This window comes from Hemicordylus capensis, chromosome 1 (genome assembly GCF_027244095.1).
Source record: "Hemicordylus capensis ecotype Gifberg chromosome 1, rHemCap1.1.pri, whole genome shotgun sequence".
Classification (NCBI taxonomy): Eukaryota; Metazoa; Chordata; class Lepidosauria; order Squamata; family Cordylidae; genus Hemicordylus; species Hemicordylus capensis.
Window position 1 is genome coordinate 341,851,837 of NC_069657.1, and position 12,337 is coordinate 341,864,173.

General features: G+C 41.6%; 1 protein-coding gene across 24 annotated transcripts in view; it reads right to left on the reverse strand.

Moving 5' to 3' along the window:
* TRDN (triadin) overlaps positions 1-12,337 on the reverse strand; it is a 305,901-nt gene that overhangs the window by 109,262 nt on the left and 184,302 nt on the right. For 23 of the 24 annotated variants that reach the window (XR_008313241.1, XM_053284401.1, XM_053284346.1 and 20 more), the window contains 3 exons: positions 12,044-12,103; positions 11,616-11,678; positions 9,668-9,730 (listed from right to left, as the gene is read on the reverse strand). Coding sequence is in view for 23 of the 24 variants with exons in the window: in XM_053284401.1 (XP_053140376.1) it covers positions 9,668-9,730; positions 11,616-11,678; positions 12,044-12,103 (186 nt within the window). In the remaining variant the exon portion in view is untranslated. The remainder of the gene's footprint in view (positions 1-9,667; positions 9,731-11,615; positions 11,679-12,043; positions 12,104-12,337) is intronic. The other variant, XM_053284284.1, reaches the window with a different exon arrangement.

A 12,337-nucleotide genomic window follows, 5' to 3' on the forward strand; every position in this document is an offset into this window, starting at 1 on the left:
CACTTCCATCAGCTGTCTAGTACGAGTGTGCATGGAACTGTTCTGGGCAGTTCAGTTTGAATTTGAACTGAATTTGAATTGAACCATGGGTCCGCGAACCGGTTTGTTAGAATCGGCTGGCAGTTCATTACCTGCGGTAGTGGATTGAACTGGTTTGGCCTGGTTCGACCAGTTCAGGATGCTTGTAAAGGGGATCTGGTAAGGATCCTCCTTTACAAGCAAAGGAGATCCCTAACGCCAAAAATGGGTTGAAAGGGCAGGCAGGGAGCTGGCGAGAGGGCACCATATCCATGATGGCTCTGCAGCGGCAGCTCCTCTAGGCCTCGCTGGTGTTCTCCCCAACAGTGTGGACCACACTTGTGGGGGAGGAGTGGCAGCATGGCTTAGAGTAGCTGCCCCCACTGCTGGGGAGTCACTGCCACTGTGGGTAAGGTGCCCGTTCACCTGCCCCCTCTTTCAAGCACTTGTTAGCATTAGGGATCCCCTTTGCTTGTAAAGGGAAATTCTTACCGGATCCCCTTTTATAAGCATTGCCATCTGAACCGGCCGTACCAGGCTGAACCGCTTCATTCTGAATCAGGCCAAGTTTGGTTCGAACACAGACCAGCTCCCATTGGGGTGGGGGGCAGTCCAGTTTGATTTGAACCCATCGAACCAAGCCAGTTTGAATCTAACGAGGTTCAATTGGAACCAGTTCTGCACACCCCTATTGTCTAGCTCTAGTTTTCCACTACAGTACTAAATCACCCATGAAGCAAGCCAACATCTGGACAAGCCCGTGCAGCTGTGATGACATGCCCAGAGCAGTGTAAGTCTGGCCGATGAACAGTTTCTGCTAGATATTAGCTTTTGCCAGCTATGTTTGTTCAAGTGAGGCTTCTAAGTCAACAACATAATTGTATGAGCCCCAGATCAATTAGCACCATGTTTTTGCCTTATTGAAGGTCGAGGAATTAATGTGTTTTATCTATGCATGGATTTTTTAAAGCTAATTAACAATCCATGAGGTTTTTTTGTGTTGAAGAGCCCCTGGTGGCGCAGTGGTAAAACTGCTGCCCTGTAACCAGAAGGTTGCAAGTTCGATCCTGACCAGGGGCTCAAGGTTGACTCAGCCTTCCATCCTTCCGAGGTCGGTAAAATGAGTACCCAGAAATGTTGGGGGCAATATGCTAAATCATTGTAAACCGCTTAGAGAGCTTCCAGCTATAGAGCGGTATATAAATGTAAGTGCTGTAAGTGCTATATTCAATATTAGTTTATAATGCCACAAATAAAAGAAAACAGAGCAAAACTGGGAAAGGATAAATATGAATGCAAATAAATAACTCATCCCATTTACAGGGATTTGGTTCAATGATATTCCATGGATGAAAGAGCCTTATTTATGAATTGGCAGAAATCTAAGCTTTTATATGGCAATTAGAGAAACCTTTTAATGATACAGTGACCTTTAGATGAACAAAAATGGAAAGTGATGTATGGAAAGTGTTTGAAAGCCTATTTGCAAACCATTTTCTGTTGTTGCTTTTTTTAATTAGGTAACTCTCCAAACAGGCTGTTTCCCAAGCAAACATGGAAAGATTTGAAAATGAAGAACTCACTTATAGAATCTGGAAGGAGATATAATAAAAGAAATTAAAAAAGAAGAAATGATTGATACCTGCCTTCATGCACCCTTGCTCTTTGGGAACAAAAATCAGGTTGTTGGTTTTTTGTTTTTCTTTTGCAGAATCAGCTTTCCCCTTTATAGATTTTCTGTCTGTAGCTATCTACTATTCTCCTAAAAGCTAGGCTGGTGCATGTTGAACATTGTTGGGTTTTGGTTGGATTGGACTCAATTCGAAAAGAAATTTTTGGGGAGCTACCAACATCACCCCCCACCCCCACCAATGGTTGGGTTGGATCAGATTGTATCAAAAGTCCAACAATTCCCCAAAATTCTGTTGAACCGAAAGAGGTCATCCCTTCTGCAAGCCATTCTTTATTTTAACCATTTCATCAGTTCTCTTCTGTCTTTACTATGATCTGTAAGTGAAGAAAAGCTATCTATTTCTCTGACCCAATATGTGTTATTATTAAAAACCAGTTTGTGAGGGAAGGCTTCTTTGTGCATATTGAAAATAGTGCATTTGTTAATTCCTTATTCTCCCATTCCTTCCTTCTTCACAAGTCAAAAGGCTACAATCCTATGCACACTAACTTGTGAGAAAGTCCTTTTGAAACCAGGGTTCTGAATAAACATGGATACGACTGGCTAAAAGCAATAGGCTGGGATTTGTCCAATAAAGAACTTTTACCTTGCAGGTATAAAGAGACAGGGATATAATTCCCTAAGCATATTTCCTCCCACTTTCTAACTACCCTCCAACCTCACCTCCTTCACATCATCAAACTATTGTGTTCTTCAAGGTTCTTGCCTACTGCATGCCAGTGTCTTATTGACTCTTTTTCATCCTTTAACTACCAGCCCATCTTACCTCTTGGAAGATACTATTCACTCCTGATCAGGGGCATAGCTAAGGGAGAAGGGGCTCATGTTCACCCCTCTCTCCAGTGGCACCTTGGGGTGAGGGATATAATGAAGAAAATAGGGAGGGGTGGAGCTATGGGGCCCTCAATAGCTCAGGGGCCAAGGTTCTTTGAACCCATCTGCTCAATTATAGTTACAACCCTGTTCTTGATGTCTTGATTTTCTGTCTTCAACTCCATTCTTCACTCCTACAATCTAGCTCCTGCCCTCTACACCAATGAAACTACCCTTGCTAAGGTAAAAGACAAATTCTCACTGTCAGATCCATATATTAAGTTGATAGATATGAGGGCAACTGAATGAGTGCTCTAATAGATATAAAGACAAATATCCTGCTTTAGGGATGTGCACAGAACTGGCTGGCCTGATTTGGTTCGAGTCCGGACCGGAATTGAACCTGACCGGAACATTTCGGTCCGGCACCCCTTCAAACCCTGCCCCAGTTCAGTTCAGTCCAGGGGGGGTTCGCAAATTTTTTAATTATTATTTTATTTTAATCTTTAGCCCCTTCGGGGGGGCTTCCTCTAAGCCATGGGGGGTCCACGAAGGTTCCCCTCCCCCACCAGCCTCGGTCATCACCGCTGCAGACTCCGTATGTTGGCGAGGTGGCCATTTTGTCTGCTGCCGTGCATGCGCAAAGGGCCTCTGCGAGGCCTGTTTTTTGGCATGCACAGTGGCCATTTCTTTTTTAACGGAGGCCCAAACAGGCCGTGGCGGTGATGACTGAGATCGGCGGGGGCAGGAGGAACTTTTTAATTTTTTTAAAAAAAGATTTACCAACACCCCTGAACTGTCGGGGGGGTGTTGGTCCGGGGTTGGACTGAATGGGGGGTTGGTTCTACCTCAGAACTATTGAACCAAACCCCCTTCAAACTGTTCGCACATCCCTATCCTGCTTAACAGCTGTGTTGAATAGGCATTAGTGATCACCCTCTACTGTTTGTTCCATCCATGCCTCTGTTCTCATCTGGTTATTCCTATATCCATATCATATTTTTAAAAAATAAATACACTATGATCAAGTTGCTTTGTGATCCAGAAGGTCTACATGAGAACTATGAAGCAAGGGGCATGTGTTGTGGTGTTGATTTTTTTCCTTACAAATGCCCTACATGTCCAAGCTGGTTTGTGATCCAAGTTTGTGTTTGAGCTGTGGAGCAAGGAGCATGTGTTGTGTCCCAGTTGGTTTGTGAATGTTCAAGAAGGTATATGAATACTGGAGGCTGTGTTGTCGTTCTTGTTTTGTTTTGTTTTTGCGAATGCTCTTGGTCCCAGACCTGTGGGTTTGTGGTGAATGATCACCAAGGTGTGTGGAATTTTTGGGTGGTTTGCATAGTCTTTCCCCCCAAATGCTCTCTGGCCCAGACCTTGGGTGTGCAGTGAATGATCAAGAAGCTGTGTGTGGATCCTTCAGCTGTTCAACAGGTGAGAGTGGCTGGCTGAGGCAGAGTGTTCTGTGCACTACTACCTCAGTTTGTGCCTGCCTTCCTTTTCCTACCTACCCTCACCAATGGGAAGCTCTCTCTCCCACATGTATATTCCAGTGGCATATGGCATATGTGTGTGGGTGTGTACAGGGGATGCTTATTTTGCAAGGGGTGGCCCCATAATCCCACTAGATCCAGGCTCCAAAATTACCTAGCTGCTTCCCTGGTAACTGGTATTGGAGAGAGAGAGAAAGAGAGAGAGAGAGAGAGAGAGAGAGAGAGAGAGAGAGAGAGAGAGAGAGAGAGAGAATGTCTTTCCTGTCTGAATAGCATGAAAAAAGATTTTATTTATTTATTTAGAATATTTATTCCACACCCCCTCCAGTACACTATTGCTCAGGGTGTCTCAAACAATAAAATACGCTGTGAAATAAAACTAATGGAATTAAACAAATTAAATAAACAAGTCACAAGTCCAGGCTAAAACCACATTAAGTTTCTAATTGAAAGTTATTTTAAAAGCTAAAAATTGAGATTTATAAAAACTAGAAACTAAAGAACCTACCAGATATAACCAAAGCTGGAGCATTAAAAAGCCTCTTTAAAAAGATGTGCTTTTAGTTGAGATCACTTTGATAACAATTGTGAAATGGTGTACAAAGGAAATAAAGAATATGACTAGATAAATAATTATTTCGTAGTGGTGTACTCATAAGAGGCATGCACAGAAATACGAGGAAAATGAATCTTCATGAGTTTCTATTGTGGAGTTACTGATAGAAGCAGTGTTTGCATTTTGTGTTTGACATATTGTTTTTCTTTGGTTTTGGCAAAGCTATAAATAAAAATCAACAATTTATTTAAGATGGGCTTGCACACCTTCTCAAGTAGATGAGAATGTAATCCCCACTATACCTAGTTATTGTGGTGACACAGACACATTAATAAATTGGAAAATGTACTACATTCATCTGTTGGGCAAATGTGTTAATCAATGTAGGCATAAAATATTTTGGAGTATCAAGCCAACAACAAAGTAGAAATAATAGTTCAGCGTTCAGGTTAACAGGCAACCATGAGCTTTGCTCAGCTAGCTGACATGTTGCCTGATTCTGAAGGACTTATATCTATACTGATTTTTAGCATCCGCTTCCTTTTTTGCATTCATAAAAATGTAATGCCATGCAGGATTTTGGAATGGTATGCAGGAATTTATTTGGTAATTGAAACTGTTAGGAAATTTAAAAATACAGGAAGTAGGCCCACTGTGTTAATTTGCATAGGGCCTGCAATGTTAATTTGTGGCATCATATAATTGTTATGCACAATTAACAAGTTTGTTAATACTTGTTATGCAGTGTGTTCTCAGCAAACAATACACTCTACAGCCAAGCTTCTTCCAAGCCAGTTGCACCATGCATGTTTTCTTATAACTTGAACAAATTTCCTGGGTGTATGTAAACCTCCAAGAACTTCTTTTTGTTCTCATGGACTGCTGCGATTGCATCATCATCAACTTGCAGGGAAGCTTTTATATATATATTTTATTTATTTTTACACTTATATCTTGCTCTTCCTCCAAGGAGTTCAGAGTGGTGTACATGGTTATTTTTATCCTCACAACAACCCTGTGAGGTAGGTTAGGCTGAGAGATACATGATTGGCCCAGAGTCACCCAGTGAGTTTCATGGCTGAATGGGGATTTCAACTCGGGTCTTCCTGGTCCTAGTCCAACACTCTAACCAAAATGAGCATGCTCAGATCCATCAGATTCATAATGGGTGTTGGAAAATGCTGATGACTCATCTTGGAATTTAATTTAAAGTTGCCCATCTCATCTATATTACACTCCATGTCTTTTTTTTTTTTAAACCTCTTCTGTAAGGGAGGACTCTGATTCCAGCATTCAGCTACCATTCTGATACAGTGGTCCCTCTACTTACGAAATTAATCCGTTCCGAATGCACATTTGTAAGTCGAAAAATTCGTAAGTCGAAAAGCGGTTTCCCATAGGAATGCATTGGGAACGGATTAATGCGTTCCGGAGCCTAGAAAAAAGACCCAGACCCCCAGTAAGGCTTGCAAACTGCACAGGAACATTTCTTTTCAAGAATAAACAGGCAGTAAACAGGCAGGCAAGTCAAGGAAACCGCATGTAAAATTTGTAAGTCAAGGAAACCCCATCTAAAAATTTGTAAGTCGAAAAAACCGCATCTAAAACCGGATCTAAAACTGCCGTTTGTAACTCGAAAAATACTTATGTCGAGTAGTTTGTAAGTCGAGGGACCACTGTATTTATTTTTCTAGTTTTAAATTACAAGGCAGTAATTTTTGTCACTGGCACTTTTATTTCTATATATTTTAGATGTTGCAGGTAAAATCCATTTGCATCATTTTCAAATGTTATACATCTTAGGGCTGGGCCTTTGGTTAGTTAAAAATCCAAATAAATGTGGAAATGTATTAAATTGTTGAAATAAGTAAAATATTTTTAAAAGTGTAACTGACAGTTCAATCCTAAGCTTCTCTATATGCAGATAAATGCCTCTTTCCCCAATGAAACTTAAATCCAGGTAAATCATGTCTTAAGACTGGAGCTTATTATTGCTTAAATACAAGAGTGCTGACTTTATTTGTTTGTAAATCACACCCGTAAGCTTAGTAGCTATGGAGAAGCTGAATTATTTTGTCAGAGTTGATTTTTTTCCCCTCACACCAGGCCAGAAACCAATGATGAACTAATGTTTATATATACCTAGTAGCCATGTTGTCATAAATTATACTGTAAAATATATATGACATTTAAATAAAGCTACAAAATCCAATTTCTCAATTTAATATTGTGCCTTCTTGAATTTTAAATGCACTTAATAATATACTTTTGGAACAAAATCTATGACTTTATATAAACATATTGTAATGGACAACAAAATGTATCTCCATGGTAAAGGTAAAGGTGTGCCGTCGAGCAGAGATGTGCAAACAGGTTTGATGTTGAGCGTGTTCAACGTTGAACCTGTTTGGTTTGACCATTTGCAGTGGGGGGGGGGTGTTCTGAGGGGGTGCCAGACCGAACTGGCCCGGTCCGGTCCGGGTCTGGTATGGACTCGAACCAAACCGGACCAGCCAGTTCCATGCATACCCCTCCGTCAAGTCAGTGTCGACTCCTGGCGACCACAGAACCATGTGGTTTTCTTTGGTAGAATACAGGAGGGGTTTACCATTGCCTTCTCAGGCACAGTATGAGATGATGCTTTTCAGCACCTTCCTATATCACTGCTGCCCAATATAGGTACTTCCCATAGTCTGGGAAACACACCAGCAGGGATTCAAACCAGTAACCTCTTGCAAATCATTTCGTAACAGATCCTTATTCAAAACTCCATAAGAGTTCTAATGCATCAACTCTGTTGCTACATGTAGGGCTTCCCTGTTCAAGGCAAACTCAGAGAGATCATGCTGGGGGACAATGATATGCAGCTGCCCCCAACACTGTAAGTGGAGTCTATATGTATACTTTGAAGGTCCCATGCATGCACAGTATCTTCTGAGTGAGGCAACCAGATACAGTTCAGTTTTTCTCATCTTAGTTGTGTAACCTCTGCTTTGGGGCTTTGATCTAGTCTTGAAGTAATGTTTGCAGGCTATCCATCTTTAGCACTGGTACTGCACTCATGGCAGTTAACACCAGCTCTTTGTATATCACGCATTAGAAAAGGACACCTAGTTAACACAATCGGACATGAAAGCTAGGTGGGCAGTTCCTGCTGACTGTGTTGTTCTCTGATATCACTGCATATTATGTTTATGTCTATTAGAACAAAGAGTTTTTGGCTCATGTGTGGGGGGAGGCAATGGTAAACCCCTCCTGTATTCTACCAAAGAAAAACCACAGGCCTCGGAGTTGACACCGATTTGATGACACACTTTACTTTAGCTTTAGATTTAGGCCAACCTCAATCAAAGCAAAAGTAACCCTGAACAAGAAAAAAAGATTTTCAGAAAAATATTGGACATAAAATGCAGGCATATATGCAAATAAAAAATATGTGTATGAATGCATTGCACTAGTTATGCAGCTAAGACTACATGGTGGTGAGGATGTTCTTAAAAGTTCCTGAATGATGTGATTTCAAAAGATCAAAAGGTCTCTTTCTGCTGTCTCCTTTTATGCAGGTCATGACACATAAAAGCAGGGGGCAATTGGGACAAGGCAACCTTGGCCTGCCAGCCAAGCAATTAGGTATATGCATGAGCATGCCCCAGGGACGGCCTGCCTGCTGGTGAACTAACTGGTTGCTTAGGGCACCAAGCCACCAGGGGCAGCGATTGCCTGGGTCACATGGGAGCCAGCATTGACCTGTGCCTTTTGCCCTTGTGGGTGCATGGGCCCTCCAGGCAGATGGGCTTTGTTGGCACATGGGTGGGTTCACAGGTGGGTGTTCCCCATTCCCCCCCCCCCCATGGTCTCCACTCCTGCCTGCCATTTTTGTGGTGAGCTATAATGACATTGCCACTTCGTATAGCTCATCATGAAAGAAGTAGGTGAAGGCGGTGGAGTCAAAGAGGGAAGGCACATGGTCCTCATTGAGTGCACACCCTCCTGCCCACCACCTCTGCAGCATTCAACTGTGGCTTTTGGCAGTTGGAGGTGGTGGAGGCAGTGGCCAGGAGGGAGGGCAGGCAGGCAATGGGGAGCCTGTGACTGCCCACCTGCTGCATCCACATCAGTGAAGTAGTAAGTGAGTGGGCGGTGGGGGTGGTGCCGAGTGCCTGGGTGGGGTGCCTGGGCGGTGGGGGGGGGGGCTTTTCCTGGGGCACTCCTGAGACTTGGGCCAGTCCTGGCAGGACCCATTCCTCTTTCCAAAGCACCTCCTTCCTGATCCTACTCAGATGAGCCACCCTCTCCCTTATATGCAACAGATAGTGTACAAAGCTGACAATACTTGCTATCTGTTCAGGAGCAAGTGCACACTTGTCAGTCCAGTGTTGTGGTGCACACATGCAGAACCAATTGATGGATTCAGAGGTTCAACAATGGGCATTACACACAGCACTTTGAGTGTGAGCTTTCCATGCCAGTGAAGGCTGCTCCTGAAGTATTGCCACCGCTATACTGGCTATCTATCTCTGTTAAACATGTTTATGGATGTTCTGTGTAGCCAAACAAAGTTGAACATATAATTTAAAACAGCAAGTTCTCCAATAAATCTGTGAGCACACACATTGTCATCTATCTCTCTATTCATCAGGTTACGAAACATTTTGGTAACAATTATACTGAAGACTTAGTTCTTGCTATCTGCATCACAATTTATTTCATCTGAAGAACTGTCTTTGCATTTCAAACTCCAGGCTAACTATTCTCAGCTTCTACCTACTCAGATGTTGGGAAACAGGAAGACTTTTGATTTTGTTGTGTTGATTAAAGCAGTCCTATTCCTTAGGAGCTGGAGATGTCACAATTTTGCAATATTTAACAGCATAACATACACTAAAGTAACTGATTAAAAATAACAATTGTAGCCATAAAGCATAAAGCTCTTGAAAAAGTGAGATTCATTTCTGTCAAAAACACTAAATTCATAACATTAAAAATCAGAATTTAATGAGCTCATAATTTACATACCCAGCTAGTTCAAAAGTCTAAAAATGTACACATATAATAATGGGATTTCACTAAAGAGAGTGACAGCTTGGTATGTCTTACCTGCTTTTTTAACTTCGGGGACAGCTATCTTCTCAGGAGCTTTCTTTCTTTCTACTTTTTTCCCTAAAAATTAATTAAAAGAAAGCCTTTTTAATGCTAGAAATATGAATCGCAGGCTTCAATGTGCATTCAGCCAAGCACAGGGAAGAAAATGTGACTTATTATCTGATGCAGATTTCCCCCCTCTACTTTATGCACTTAGTATAGAAGAAGGCTCCCGATCCAGATCAGCCCATATCAACCCCCAAAGCAGAATATAGTGGTCAGTGGTAGGACTCCAGAGAGCTGCAAGCAGAAGGCACTTTCATTTGTGCAAGCTGCCTGGCTCCTTCCAGTTTCAACCAAGTCCCTCTCTCCTGAATAACCCTGCCAAATCTATGATGGACAGTCCACCAATTCTCAGAAGTGATTTAGGAGGCATTTGAGGGAAGAGGGCTCAAGGGGCTGCAGCATGACTGAGCAAGTGAAAAATCCCATTCTATGAGAGAAGTTCACTTTTCTGAATAGAGCCCAGTTTTTTCAAGAGCAGAAGTGCCACTCCCCACCCCCACCTCATCTTATCCATATGCCCTCTTGGCTCTTTTCTCTTCAGTTGGGTCTAATATTGTAAATGAGCTAGATTATGAGCAAAGTTTTCGGGGAGAGGACAGTGGTGAGGTAAAAAATGTGTGTGAGGAGGGATTCAGCTCCTCTCCTCTAGATATACTTCTTTCCCTCTAAAAGCAGGCTTCTAGAAGCTGCTTTATGTAATCCAGATTTAAATAAGTGGCTGGATCTGCCACCATATCTAGGTTGCCTTACATATACTCCAATAAAATATGGAGATGGTGTACGTGAGGGTGCATTAGGGTGGACAGGCATCACTTTATTAATTCAAAATGCTGGATTTATAAATAAGTAGTAAAAGGATGTGATTGGTGGACAGACACTGAAAAAAGTTCTGGGGTGGAGGGGAAATTTATACTACTAAATACAAAGGGAAGATGCTGAAAGGCATCATTGCACACTGCGTGGGAGATGGCAATGGTAAACCCCTCCTGTGTTCTACCAAAGAAATCCACATGGCTCTGTGGTCACCAGGAGTCGACACTGATTCGACGGCACATCAACAACAACTTTTAGCTAATGAATTTTGAAAACAGAAGACAACTCAGAAGAAGAGCAAAAATCCATAATGGGCTATTTACAATGCAATATATACCTTAGTTCAGAAACTGTTCATCCATACAGTTCATTCAAGGGGAAAGCCTAAATGAGTCACAGAAGTGCATGCTTGCATGCAGAAGGTACCAGGCTGAATATCTGACATCTCTAATTAAAAGAATCAGGTAGGAAGTGATGGAAATGTCCTCTGCCTGATATCCCATGGAGAGCTGAAATGCACAATACTGGGCTAGACAATCCTATGTTCTGACTTAGAGGAAGGTAGGCTCCTCTGTTCATAACTGATGAAGAACCGAAAACGGTGCATAAGAAAGGTGCTGTACATTTTGGACAAAATCTGTTTCTCTTTCCCAAAGAGTGTGTGAAGTATAACATAGTTAGAAATAATTTGATAATGGCCACTGCTTTAGTGGAACGTAGGTTTAAATGGTTTCATTAAGGCAAGACTGTGAGTTAGTTCATATTTGGGTCAACACTAATATTTATAAGGTGCAGAAATATCATGGGACACCTTCCCTCCATTGTGCTGATGGCGTTACTTGTGTACTGAATGGTCCTCCACACAAATAGCTGATCAGCAAATAGTGAAAAAAATCTCCTTCCAAAAGAGAAAAATAATTTGGCCTTTCATACATACAAGAAGCCACCACACATTATGCTATAGAAATAGTATAACAACATATAACCTGTAAGTTATACATGTTCCTATACAAGCTCCTCCACCATTAGAACGGAATAAATATTTTCTAACAGCAGAAAGAACAATAAACTTCAAGGAGCCTACCTTTCTGTTCAATTTCAGGAATGGCTTTCTTTTCATGGGTTACTTTCTTTTCCTGTTCCATGTCTAAGACATAAAGAAAAAGATAATGAGCTGGCTTTATATCTTAAGGAATCGCAGCAGGCAGGTCCTTTGAAGATCACACTTTAAAACTATAATAATCCTGTTCCACATGAAGAGTCATTTGTGAATAGAAGATTACCACATTTATCTCCAAGATTTACCACCCCTCTTCAAGCCCTCCCTCTTCTATTTTTTGGAAGCATGGTGAGAATTTCCACAGGGGAGAAGTGTCTATGTGACCAAATTTAACCTGGCCATGATGTGGCCACTTGGCCATTTAAATCCATCCTATGAAACTGTCCGCAGAAACCAGTCATCATACTATTCAATAAAAAATCTAGCAATAATAATGCCTTCAGGTAGCTTACCTTTCTTTTTAATTTCAGGAATAACTTTCTTCTCATGGGTCACCTTCTTTTCTTCCTCTGCTTCAAAGACATGAAGAAAACGATGAATTACTTTATGTCTTAAGGAATCACAGTAGGCAGAGTTGTTTGTAGATCAGATTTGCCACACTTTAAAGCACTAAACATCATGTTCCATATGGAGTATTGTTTGTGAAAGATTACCACATAAATCTCAAATACTTACCTCAGCATTACAAGGATAGTGAAAATTGGAAGATTTGCATGGTAAGCCAATATGCACAATTTTCACATGGA